This window comes from Acinonyx jubatus, chromosome A3, assembly GCF_027475565.1.
Source record: "Acinonyx jubatus isolate Ajub_Pintada_27869175 chromosome A3, VMU_Ajub_asm_v1.0, whole genome shotgun sequence".
NCBI lineage: Eukaryota > Metazoa > Chordata > Mammalia > Carnivora > Felidae > Acinonyx > Acinonyx jubatus.
The window spans coordinates 4,236,204-4,249,782 of record NC_069388.1 but is presented as its reverse complement, the minus strand read 5'-3'; the positions used below and the strand labels follow the sequence as shown (position 1 = coordinate 4,249,782).

The window sequence follows — 13,579 nt, the reverse complement described above, 5'->3', positions numbered from 1 at the left end:
GGAGCTGATGGTCTGCATGGGTGGGAGGCGGAGTGGTTCTCTGTGGGCGCCCCAACCAGAGGTGCGCTGTGCACAGGATGCAGCAGGGGCTCAGCGGCCACGCGACTCTCTGGCCATTGGCAGGCTGGGAAGAAGCTTCGGTTTTCGTGGGCGGGGCTGTAGACAGCTTAGCACCGGCCCGAGGCTGCAAGATTGCAGAGGGAGTAGCATCTGGGGACTTTGGCAGGGGGCAGGCTCTAGCAGATGTCCTCACACCCACACCACTGACCTTCTCCTTGGCCCCCGCTGAAAATTGCAGGAAGCCTCTCCTTCCTGCAGTCACCCTTAACATTGTGCCTACTTTAAAAACTTAAAGGAATTGCATTGTTTATCATACAGCATTTGTCAGAGGTGCATTGAGAGCTGAGATGCAATAAATTCATAACTGACATGGCCTATCCCCGTGGCCCCTCAGCTTCCATATGCGTATTGGGACTTCCTTGAAACTATGAAAAGGCGCTGTATTTTCTGCCTAATGAGATACATCTTTCCTCCTTACAAGTGAAGAAATTTTAACTCTTTTTCAGAATGAGAACAGCCAGTCATTTAATCCGTCATGGGCTATAGTAATTACTCCTCAAATTCAGTCAAGGGCTTCCTGTATATTCTCTAAGACTAAGTTGTAAACTTAACCTTCAATAACTCATGTATAAAATCTAAAAATACGAGGAAGGAGAAAGAAGTCGAGAGCGATTAGTATATGGAAACAAACTCAACCATACAGCACGCATAGAGATCACACGCAAAGCTAGTCCAGTCCTCATTTCTGCATTTGGCCGTGAGATTGTAGTCCCCGTCTGTGGCTTTCTCGAGCTGTCCGGTCGTGAGTTTCCTTGCTCTCAGGGCAGGGCCTCAGCTAGCTCTGGGTCCTTTACCTTTGGTGTATCTAGTAGTCCCTAAAAAGTTCCAGTATTTACTTTTTCCTCAAACTACAGCCACTCGAGTGTGTGGTGTGTGGCCAAGGGTCCCTCTGGGGAAGGCTAGGAGGGAAATCGACAGCGTGTCTGGGTGGCCATAGGACCCGACGCCCGTGTCATTCAGGGGCCTCTGGTCTGTGAACTACTGAATTGGGTCTGAAAACTGGATGAAGGGCTCTGATTCTCCATTTGGTGACTCAAGTCCGGTTGTTTGCACCACACTTAGCGTGTTTCTCGCTGCGTGGGTCAGGCAGTGTCCTAGCAGGCTGACGACCTTTTCCACTCCCAGGGAGTCAGTCTCAGTCAGCTCCGGCTAAAGGTCTCTGCGACCCAGAGCATTCTGGCTACTGGTAGGTCCCTACCGCCATGTGGTTGACATGCCCACTTTGCCTTTGATACTTAAGTGCTGCCACTTAGCCTCTGCTATGCCAGGATTCAAACATCACAGTGAAATCAGGGAGCCCATCTCAAGGGTGGCATCCTGCCCAGTCATACTTGGCCTGAAAAAAGAGCAGCCACAGAGGTTTTCAGGGGTGCAAGTGGCCCCTCACTAAGGTGTTTCTCAATGACCTTAGGCTCTATTCCCACCTATATGTTCCCCATGTTTCTGCCAGGATGTATTAGCAAAGGCCTCCAGCTCTTTTGGTGGATAAGCTGTTTCTTCCTGGGTCATAGTGTATACCCGTCACCCGGGTCGTGCAGAGACTTGATTCTAGTTAGGGGTCTACTGCCAACAGGGTGGTTGGGTGGGTTTGGAGAAGAAGGAGGAACCCCTTTCAAGGTATCTGTCCCAAATGAGGGTATCACAGTGTTTTTAAGCTGTCAGAGACGGGTCTTCTTGGACACTGGAGGGGAATCTGTTGCTGCTGGTAAGAAAGGCTCAGAATGACCTGCGTGTCAACGTTGGCAGTTTCGTGATGCCCTTCTTCTATGTTTCAGGATCTCATTCTCCCCCCACCCCCATTAATGTCCTAATTTTCACAGGAGAAACCTGGCAAGACTGTGAATTCAACTGCCATTTTAACTCAGCAACTCACACCGTGACATTTTGTGTTTGATTTTCAGCAATGTCAGTCCTGTGGCTACAAGAAATGGGAGATTCGTTCAGGGCTGTCATGGACGCTGTCTGATTCTCAGACCGTGACTTGAGGTGGGAGTTAACAGACCTGAGTTTGTCACTTTCTTTCTGTAAGCACTCAAGGGCACTCAGAAAAACTCATCCCGCACCACAGCCCGTGTAGTCACCATTACTGCCACGCGGCAAGAGCGGAAGCAACTTGGGCTCCCGAGGCACGTGCTCCAGTGGTACTTCGTCGCAACCAACCACAGAGGACAGCTTGATTGATTGCGATGCTGTTGTATGTCATGGGTTACAAGCAGCACATTCCTCATTGGCAGGGAGCTCAGCATTACACTCAAGTCCAGGAACATGACCGGACCCATCCCTAGATCCCACCTTTAGGGATCTCTCTTCCGGGACCACTCCTAGAATTCTGTAGTAGTCTGTGTCTAATCGGGAAGTAGAAAACCTAGTAGGTCACACTGTGGAAGTTTAACATCAGAATGATTCACTGTAGTGAAAGGGCAGCTATAAGATATAAGGGAACTCTCTGCAGTACCCTAGGGTTGAGAGAGAATAGTACCCAAGAGAAGGCATACGTGGAAGGGCTTGGGACCTCATTGGAGAAGCTGTGGTTTTACCACCGAACAGCAGAGAAGTTGGTTGGTTTAGCCAGACTGGAGCTTGTCCAGAGTAGATAATACCCTGGAGGGCAGGCAGGAAGCAGGAGATGTGGGGGTGCACTGGGAGCTTGGACACCATCGGAGCCAGAGGTCTTCAGAGCTCCTGGGCTGTGTGGTGGGAAGTAGGGCTTGCTGAGGGAGCAGGAACTTTGAACCCCCCGGCTCAGATGGGCTGTACTCTTACTGCCGGGGCCCTAGTTCCCGTCAAGAAGGCTGCAGAGACACATCATTTCCAATCTCAGGCTGTACGGTTGCAGGGAGACCACAATTGTGGCCCATGGTTCAGGCAGACTCTGTTGGATATCCTCATATTGATTATACGATTGCTCTCTGTATGACAGAGTAGACCTGTAATTCATCACAGTCCGTGGGTGTCACTATTTCGCCATTTGGAACAAAGTGTAGAAGCTTTACCTTCCTCCCTTCCCCCACTTACGGTCATCTAGATTCTACGTACATCTAGAACCGTATCAGACAGTTTTATTTTTGTCTTAACCATCCACCATCATTTAAAAAGTTCTGAAGGAACTACTGTATTTGTCTATATTTTTACTCTTTCTGTTCACATTTTTCCTTCTCGATGCTCCAGGTTTTCCTTCTTTCATTATTTCCTTTCTGTTTAGAGAACGTCCTTTAACTCTTCCTTTAGGGTGGGTCTGAGGTGACATTATCTTTGTTTTCTTTTATTTGAAGATGTCTAGATTGTCCCTTCATTGAAGAAGGTTTTTTTTTTTTTCCTGGATATAGAATTTGGGTTGACAGTCTTTCATTTTAGCCCTTTTGGAATGTACCATTTCCTTTTGTCCTCCCAAGTTTCTGATGAGAACTTCGCTGTCATTAGAGTGGTTTTTCCCCTAAGGTGTGACTTTTTTCTCATTGCTTTCAAGATCCTTTTTTCTTTTGTCTTTAGAATTCAGAAGTTTGACTTTGATGTATTTTGGTTAGGATTTCTTTGGTTTTGTCCTATTTGGGATTCACTAGTTTCCCAAATCTGTAGGTTTTTAGGTCTTTTGCCAAATGAAGTTTGTAGCCATTATTTGAGTGCTGTGTGAGCCCACTCCCCTACCAGGACTCTCATGACATGAATGTTATATGTTTCATTAGTCCCCCAGATTCCTGAGGCTCTGTTCTTTTTTTCAGCCTTTTTTTCATCTGTAGTAGACTGGAAATCTGTATTATTTTATCTTCAAATTCATTCATTCTTTTTGTGTTTCTTCCATTCTGCTGTTGAGCCCATCCACAGAGGGTTTTTTTTTATTATTTTATTTTATTTTATTTTATTTTATTTTATTTTATTTTATTTTATTTTATTTATTTTACATTTAAAAAATGTGTACTTCAATAAGTACATTAACAATCAGGTAAGCTTGTGGAAAAACTGACCAACATACATATATTAGGAGATACAAGTGTCCACCTAAATTTTCTATTTCATTTTTTTTTATAGAACATTTCTTCAAGTTGTTTAATGTATAATTTCTCATGTGCCATTTTAGAAGTCCTTCATCGTAAAGACTATTCTTTTGAATGATGACAAATAGCAGCCACACTGTCAGTGATTATTCTGGACCTCTGCGTTGGGTAAATTCAATTTCTTCTTGAGACACAAGCTTCCTTCTGTATTTCTGAGGTAACGTTTTTATTATTTCTGCGGTGTCTGGTGGACCCTGATGCATCAGCAAATCTGGTGATTTCCTTCCCTTCAAATGCTCTGATGAAAGTGAAGAAGAGCGAGGTGGTAGTCCTGCTGATCCCCAAACTTCTGATACATTGGGTTTAGGATTGTCTCTTCTGTCAGGAGACACTCCTTATTCATGGAGTATGTGGCTTGACTGACTGAACCACCCTGCTGGCAGACGCCATCTTTCTTGCCATCATGACCCTGAGATGGGGCTGCTTCCGGGGTGCTTGCTAGCCGCAGAGGTCTTTTATTTTTTATTTTAAATTCAAGTTAGTTAACATACAGTGTGGTCTTGGCTTCAGGAGTAGAACCCAGTGATTCGTCTCTTACATATGACACCCAGTGCTCATCCCCGAAAGTGCCCTCCTTAATGCCCATCACCCAGTTAACCCATCCCCCCACCCACCTTCCCTCCAGCAACCTTCAGTTTATTCTCTGTATTTGAGAGTCTCTATGGGTTTCCACCCTCTCTGTTTTTGTCTTATTTTTCCTTTCCCTCCCCTATGTTCATCTGTTGTATTTCTCAAATTCCACCTATGCGTGAAATCCTATATCTGACTTATTTCGCTTAGCATAATACCTTCTAGTTCCATCTGTGCTGTCACAGATGCGAGATTTCATTCTTTTTCATCTCCAAGTAGTATTCCATTGTGTGTGTGTGTGTGTGACATCACATCTTCTTTATCCATTCATTAGTTGATGGACATTTGGGCTCTTTCCATAATTAGACTATTATTGATGACGCTGCTATAAACATTGGTGTGCATGTGCCCCTTCGAATCAGCATTTTTGTATCCTTTGGATAAATATCTAGTAGTGCAATTGCTGGATATAAGATCGTTCTATTTATAATTTTTTGAGGAACCTTCATACTATTTTCCAGAGTGGCTGCACCAGTTACATTCCCACCAACAGTGCATCCTTTCTCTGCATCCTCACCAACATCTGTTGTTCCTGAGTTGTTAACTTTAGCCATTCTGGCAGGTGTGAGGTGGTATCTCATTGTAGTTTTGATTTGTATTTCTCTGACGATGAATGATATTGAGCCTCTTTTCATGTGCCTATCGGCCATCTGGATGTCTTCTTTGGAAAACTGTCTATTCATGTCTTCTGCCCATTTCTGCACTGGATTATTTATTTTTGGGTGTTTGGTTTGGTAAGTTATTTATAAATTTTTGATGCTAACCCTTTATCCAGTATGCCATTTGCAAGTATCTTCTCCCATTCCGCTGGTTGCCTTTTAGTTTTATTTATTGTTTCCTTTGCTGGGCAGAAGCTTTTTACCTTGATGGGACCCCAATAGGTCATTTTCACTTTTATTTCCCTTGCCTCTGGAGACACGTCAGGTAAGAAGTTGCTGTGGCCAAGGTCAAAGAGGTTGGTGCCTGTTTTCTCCTGTAGGATTTTGATGGTTTTCTGTCTCACATTTAGGTCTTTCAAGCATTTTGAATTTATTTTTGTGTAGGTTGTAAGAAAGTGGTCTAGTTTCATTCTTCTGCACGTTGCTGTCCAATTCTCCCAGCACCATTTGTTGAAGAGACTGTCTTTTTTCCATAGGATACCCTTTCCTGCTTTGTCAAAGATTAGTTGGCCATACATTTGTGGGTCCATTTCTGGGTTCTTTATTCTATTCCATTGATCTATGTGTCTGTTTTTGAGTCTGTGCCATACTGTCTGGATGATGACAGCTTTGTAATACAGCTTAAAGTCTGGAATTGTGATGCCTCCAGCTTGGGTTTTCCTTTTCAACATTACTTTGGCTATTCCGGGTCTTTTTTGGTTCCATACGAATTTTAGGATTGCTTGTTCTAGCTCTGTGGAGAATGCTGGTGTTGTTATTATTATTATTTTTTAAGTTTAATTTTATTTTGAAAGAGAGAAAGAGCACAAGTGGGGGGAGGCAGAAAGAGAGAGAGAGAGAGAGAGAGAGTTCTGCACTGTCAGTGTAGAGCCCGATGTGGGCCTTGAACCCATGAACCCATGAACTATGAGATTATGCCCTGAGCCAAAGTGGGATGCTTAACAGACTGAGCCACCCAGGTGTCCCTGGTGTTATTTTGATAGGGATTGCATTGAATGTGTAGATTTATTTGGATAGTATTGACACTTTAATGCCATCCACAGCATTTAAAAAATTTTTGTTATAGCATTTTTCAGTTCTAAAATTTCCGTTTGGTTGTTTTTTTCCTGAAACTTTCTACTTTCTAAAATTTGTTTCAAGCATATTCATAAGTGTTCATTGAGACATTTTGATGACGGCTGCTCTAAAATCTTTGTCAGATAATTCCAACGTTTCTTGCATCTTGGTGTTGACATCTGTGGACTTTTTCTTGATATGACAAATGAGTTTTGATTGAAACTTGGACATCTTGGGTGCTGTGTTATGAGAGCCTGGATTGATCAAGCCTCCTGTTTGACCTTGCTCAGCAGGGGAAATGGGTGGGTAGAGGCTTGACCCCCCAGGGGGGAGCTTCTCATTGCTCCTTGGGGAGAGGGTGGCTCCCCACCAGGCCACCCTGGGTAACTCCCCGGGAGAGAGTGATGCCTGGGGGAGCTACGATGCCCGTTCCTGCTCCCCACGTGCCTTCCACTGCTCCCGGGGGCAAGGGTGGCCTTGTTGCTGTCAGGCAGCAGCGAATGTCCCGACTGTCCCCCCCAGGCCTCCTCAGACACCGCCTAGCAAGGAGGGGAAGTAACTAAAATAGGTCACCTCCACATACTGGAGTACTACTCAGCAGCAACGAAGGTGAACTAACGAAATGTGCAGCACCACGAACGGATCTCAGGGGTGTCGTGGAAGGTTAGAAAAGTTACACGGTCTATAAGTCCATTTATGTGACATCTGGAAAAGGCAGAACAGTAGGGACGGAACTGGGTCTGTGGTTGCCAGACTGGGGGAGGTGAAGGGGCTGATCAGAAGAGGTGTGGGGTACCTGGGAGGTGGAGGTTTTCTGTACCCCAGTTTGGTTGGTGGCTATGCAGCTGTGTCTGCTTATCCAGATTCACAGAGCCATACGCTAGAAAGGTGAACCATACTGTATGTAAGTTGTAGCTTCGTTAAACTTTTTTTAAATGTTTATTTTTGAGAGAGAGAGAGAGCGCGCGTGTGCACACACGCGAATGGCGGAGGGGCAGAGAGAGAGGGAGACACAGAATCCCAAACAGGCTCCAGGCTCCAGGCTCTAGGCTCTGAGCTGTCAGCGCAGAGCCCGACGCGGGGCTCGAACTCACGGACCGTGAGATCATAATCTGAGCCGAAGTCAGATGCTTGACTGACTGAGCCACCCATGTGCCCCTAAACTTTTTTTTTTTTAAGTTTATTTATTTATTTTGAGAGAGTGGGCAGGAGATGGGAAGGGAGGGGGAGACAGAGAATCCCAAGCAGGCTCCATGGTGTCAGTACAGAGCCCGACGCGGGGCTCGATGCCACGCATTGTGAGATGACCTGAGCCGAGGTAAAAAATAGGATGTGTAGGGGCGCCTGGGTGGCTCAGTCGGTTGAGCGTCCAACTTCAGCCCAGGTCATGATCTCGTGGTCCGTGGGTTTGAGCCCCCCATTGGGCTCTGTGCGGACAGCTTGGAGCCCGGAGCCTGTTTTAGATTCTGTGTCTCCCTCTCTCTCTGACCCTCCCCTGTTCATGCTCTGTGTCTCTCTGTCTCAAAAATAAATAAACATTAAAAAAAAAAAATAGGATGTGTAACTGACCGGGCCCCACAGGCACCCCTGAATTGTAGCTTCATTAGAAAACAGAACTCTGTGCCGGCTGGCACCACCAGAAGATGGAGGAGAGGTTTAAGGAGCCCCACACCTGTCAGCCAGAGGGTCATCTTTGTGGGTCCCAATCGACATGCCTTTAACGAGCGGAGCCCGCAGGCCCCTGTCACGCAGATCTGTGCGTCGCGGTCCGTGCACACAGGGTGCACACGTACCAAGAATGCCCAGCTGTGTGCTGCATTCCCTGAGTGGGCGGTTGAGAAGGTAGGGGTTACTCATGTAATCCTCTGAATCCCATCAATATCTGGGGCTCTCTGTCTTATCCTGCTTTGAATTCAGCCCTGCCATCTGTTTGCTGTTTTGCCTGCCTAATTAATATAATTATATAAAACAATAAGCATCACCAATACCGTATTCTGAATTATGCTGTTTCATACCGTAAACACACAAATCTGTTTATAGCCTGTCAGGCCATCATGAATTATGGTGTTCTGTACCCTTTTATCGTATGCGTTCTGAGCCGCGAGGGGTCACGATCGGCCTCTAGCGTGGCCAGGCCTGCGGTGGCGAGAGCTGGCCTTGGGGGGTGTGGGAGCAGGCCAAGGTGACCTTTGCGGTTGTGTGTGTGTGTAAAAGGGAGGTGGTCCCGGGGGTCGGGGTCCCCCCTTGGGTGATCCCCTTCTCCCAGTCAGCAAGAGAGCGTCCAGCTGCGCCTTCTCCGTCTGCCATGGAGGAGAGTGACAGTGACAGCGGTGCTAAGGACACGCCTCTTGTCATTTAAGCAAGAACGGTGCCTCTGTAGCTACGAGTTTGTACCTAGATGTCTTTCTCCCCCTTTTGCAGTGGAGGAAACAAAGGCCCAGGGAAATGAAGTTCCCCCGAAAGAATCACAAAATATAGTTGGGCAGGTTGGCATCTGTGAATGTATTGCCTTCTCACTTAGCGTATCATGTCTCACGATACATTCCCAGATGTGGACCAGACATTCCCACGCCAGGACCTTGGCACTGGCCGTTCCTGCTGCCTGCAACCTCTTCCCCCCGATACCAGTGTGGCTCACTCCATCGCTAGCTTCCTGTGTTCTCACCTTCTAGGTGGGTCTCACCTGACTCATCCCATTTACAGAGGCACCCCTCCCTCCCTGCCTGGCTCCTCTCCCCACCTCACCCCTCCCCTTCCTTACCATGCTCTGTTTTTTTCCGTAACACTTATCATTTTCTGGTATTTTATATAATTTATTTCAAAGAACTCTCTTACCTGTCTGTGTAGGGGTGTATCATAAGAGAGACCAACACACGAAATAGTATCTGACCCAGAGTAGGTGCTCCATAAACATTTGAGTGGATGAGAAAATGAATTTTCAACAGGTGGAAACTAAACAGAAATACTCTACTTGATGTCTTCCTGAACGGTGCTGGTTTTACCACTTTCCGTTTCAAATATTTTGCTAAATAAACCGAGTGCTTTGTTAATGCGAATGTCCCGATCATTTTGGCACAGTGTCTGGCTGATGAGACCCAGTGTGGCAGAATGTACGGTTTTCTCAGCTAGGGAGAATGGGAGATGCATCCTGCCAGCTCTGTCAGCCAGTGAGGGTTCTGTGTGTCCACCGGCCTCTCTCCTGGCCGCCTCTTTTGCATTCCAACAAACAGTTTTGATCTCAAATGGATGTCAAAAAGCATGTGAGTACTTGAGCTGGGTTGCGGTCAGAAACAGTGGAAGATAATCTTGCTGGGGGTTAAAATGCTAATTTACGAGCTGTCTAGGCTCTTCAAAGAAACGGGTGAGAAAACAGATGGCGGAGGTCAGACACAGAGGCCGTCATCGATGCTAACTTAGCCTGGGAGGGTGACCAAAGGTTCACAGAGGGAAGCTGAGGAAACTCTGCGTCAAGACCTTTCGATATTTGAAGAAAATAGAAAGTACGATGCCATTGCCAGAGGAGCTAATCAATTCTGACCCTTTCGATGCTGATGCGGTTGCCTATGAGAGCAGCGTGTCCCCGGAAACGTGGGTTATCATGGAGTCACTGCATGTGAGGGATGTCGTAAGGCAAAAATCACCACTGGTCAAAATTACCCTTAAAATTCTTTTAGGTACCATGTTGATATCATACTATTCAGTTAGCTCTTGCTATCGAATAGCCCAAAACATAGCAGCTTAAAATGACAACCATTTATTTAGCTAACGACGCTATGGGTCAGTGTTTTAGGCCGGGCTCCGCTGAGCGGGCCTTGTCTTGGCTGGGCTTACTCATGTGCCTGTGGGCAGCAGCCAGCTCTGTTACAGGGGGCCGGTCGGACTAAGGTGGCCTCCCCGGGATGGCTTGTCTCAGCTCCACATGGTCACTCATCCTCCAGGCGGCTAGCGTGGGTTTGCTTCCAAGGCTGAAGCAGAACTGAAGCATGCAGAGCTCTTGAGTGCCGGGCTGGGAAACCAGCTCACTATCATTAATGCCACTCTGTTACCCAGGGTCGAGGGGTAGATGAAAAGTCTCCAGATCATGATGGGAAGGGCAGCGAAGTCTCTCTCTTCTTTCCTTTCCTTTCCTTTCCTTTCCTTTCCTTTCCTTTCCTTTCCTTTCCTTTCCTTCCCCTTTCCCTTTCTTTCTTTCTTTCTTTCTTTCTTTCTTTCTTTCTTTCTTTCTTTCTTTCAAGTTTTTTAAATGTTTATTTATTTTTGACAGAGAGAGAGACAGAGCACAAGTAGGGGAGGGGCAGAGAGAGAGGGAGGCACAGAATCCAATGCAGGCTCCAGGCTTTGAGCTGTCAGCACGGAGCCTGATGTGGGGCTGGAACTCACCAACCATGGGATCATGACCTGAGCCGAAGTCAGATACTTAACTGACTGAGCCACCTAGGGGACCCTGCAAAGCCTCCCTTTCAAAGTCTGTGGAAATAGGGAGGTGTGAAGGACTATAGTTTTTGCAGCCCCTAACTGTATTCCTCAACCTCAGCCAGTTTTTCCTTTGGTGCTGAAACTTGTCCTATTTCCATGTTTAATCAGTACACATGCAGTAGGGGCCTTGTGTGTTCAGTACACGTGTAGGAAAAACACTGCCGGCTCCGGCATTGCACTCAGCAGCGAGCTGCTCATGGCGGGAATCAAGTGGGCTTTGAGGCTGCTCGTTGTACACAGGTATTTGCTTATGGAGTTGACCTCTAGGGGCCATTGCCAAGAGATTGAAGTCATTATTTTCATTTTGTTCAGCCTCACTGCGTGTCGTGGCTCCACTGTAGAAACCTTTGGGAGTTTCTGACAGGTGAAAGACTGGAACAGCGTGGCTTGGCCCGTGTCGCAGGAGGAATCTCCTTAGACCGGAGTTTCGTGGACCCGAGTCGCACCCGCTCCTCAGAGCGGACCACGTGGGGACACGGGAGCCGGCAGCGCCGTCTGGTTTCACTGCGCACTGCTTACCGTTGACTTCTGGGGGGGAGGGGGCATGGGGTGGGTAGTCCCTGGATGGGCCCCTGAATCTGCCGTGGGGCTGATGCAGCTCTTCACCCAAGTTCGGCCATCTCTTGGCAGTCTTTTCCAACCCTGCACTTCATTCACTCACCAGTCACTTATCGAAGGCCTAGCAGGTGCCGGGCGGTGCTCGGGACACTGGGTCAGTGGTTGAGAGTATACAGCCACTACCTGGAATGACTTGGAGACACTTTCACGGCAGGAGAAAATGTAACTCATTCTGTGAGTGGGATACACAAAGAGCAGAGGGCTCTTTCACTCTGCCTCCACTTGGCCGGCTCTTCCCTAAAGCCCTGCTCCTGGCTAGCAGAGGCCGGAAGAAGAGTTAACGCGGGCTTACTGATTGTCGAGCTGGTACTTTAGGCCAGGCATGCTTCCAACCCGCTTAACTCTCACGTGGGGGAGAGTTAACTCTCACCTCTGGGGGAGGTACCGCTATTTCCCCGTGTTAACGATGAGGAAACTGAGTCCCGAGGAGGCGGTGCAGATCGTCTGGGGTCACGGCACTAACAGGTAGGTGCAGGGCAGGATTTGAACCTTGCCTCCCCAGCCCCCTTCCTCACCCCTCGGCAGAGAAGATTAAATGTCTGGTCTCCCCAGTGTCCCCTCACCTCGTGTCCTCCCCCGCCACCCCCTGCAGTGTCTCCAGGTGTTGTCTGGTGGTCCACTCGGCCTGTTTGGGGGAGGGGGGTTCATTACAGAGTGAGTCTGCCTTCCAGATGCCCCCTTCCCAGCACTCTGTGAGCCCCACTCCAGACCCCGTCCAGCCCGCAAGAGGACCCTGTGGCAGCTCAGGACAGCTCAGCCCTGGGGCCTCCCTCTGCCCAGCCTTGCTTTGCTCGGGCCGTGTCCTGCCATGGCCTCCTCTGGGAAATGGGGGGCAGCCCGGGGTCGCCCGGGCTTATACCTTCTCCTGTCCTGCTTGCCTTCCTGTGCTGGGCCCGAGCCCTCCTCACCGTCTTCCAGGGCCAGGAAAATTGGAGACTTTTCGTGTGTTTCCTGTATGAGTGTCCTGGGGCTGCGGTGGCCAAGTCCCCGACACTGGGAGGTTGAGAGCAGCACTGTGACCTCCCCTGGTCTGGAGGCCAGGGGTCTGGAATCCAGGTGTGGGCAGGGCTGGGCTCGCTCTGCAGGCTCTCAGGACACCCCCTCCGGCCTCTGGCAGCTTCTGGTGGCTCCAGGTGCTCCTGGGCTTGTGACCACAACCCTCATCTTTGCCTGCCTGGGCACGTGGCCTTCACATGGCTATCTCTGTGTCGTCCCCCTTCTCACGTGGGCACTGGTCATTGGATTTAGTGCCCACTGGGGCCCAGGACGTCTAATAAAGACAGAAGGTAATTGTGAAGAACTTTCACTGTCAACAACATCTTCTCTGGAGATGATGGTCTTTCCAGAAATCCTGATTTGCATTTGGGAAGCTGAATCTTACCTTGTTTCGCTGTCTGTCTTCCTTTAGGAGGGAATATGTCTCCCAGCAGCTTGCCCTTGGGCAAATGTTTCCCTCCCTCGGGGCCCCCTCCCCTGGAAGAGCAGCATTGCCTTCCAGAGGGGCAGCCTGGTGTGGATTGGGCGACTCAGCCCACGTAAAGCACTCGGGTGCTGGTGACGGGCACACGGCAGGCACTAAATGAGGCTCAGATGTGCCTGATACAAACCTGTAGAAATGCTCGGCTCTTTGGGCAGATAGATGCCTCAGGCGGATGAGGGTGAACTGGATTAACTTGGAAAAGGAAGAAAGAGAGAAACAGGCCAATAACTGTCAGTGGATTGTTCCCCCTTTGTGCTTATGCTGTGATAAGAGCCTGTAGGTAGCATCTCCTTTATCCTCCTTGGTTCTCCTCATTTTACAAATGAGAGCCTAACTTTAGAGGAGCTTGCCCAAGCCATCCAGCAGCCGAGTGGCAGAACTGGGACTTGAGCCTGGGAGGTGGTCCTTCTTCGGCCCAGGGACCCCAGGGCCCCAGGAGAGCCGGGCAGAGATGCTGCCTGGCGCCTGGGACAGGGCACCCTCGGAGC

General features: G+C 48.5%; 2 protein-coding genes across 3 annotated transcripts in view; one reads left to right on the top strand and one right to left on the bottom strand.

Annotated features, from left to right (window-relative positions):
- The window catches only part of ZNF831 (zinc finger protein 831), a 108,923-nt gene that overhangs the window by 21,694 nt on the left and 73,650 nt on the right, over window positions 1-13,579 (top strand). The window lies entirely within an intron of this gene.
- On the bottom strand, window positions 4,247-4,577 carry LOC106969939 (alpha-ketoglutarate dehydrogenase component 4-like). The gene is given in 2 exon segments (XM_053199767.1): window positions 4,247-4,504; window positions 4,506-4,577. Coding segments are annotated over 2 exon segments (318 nt in total). The 3' UTR covers window positions 4,247-4,258.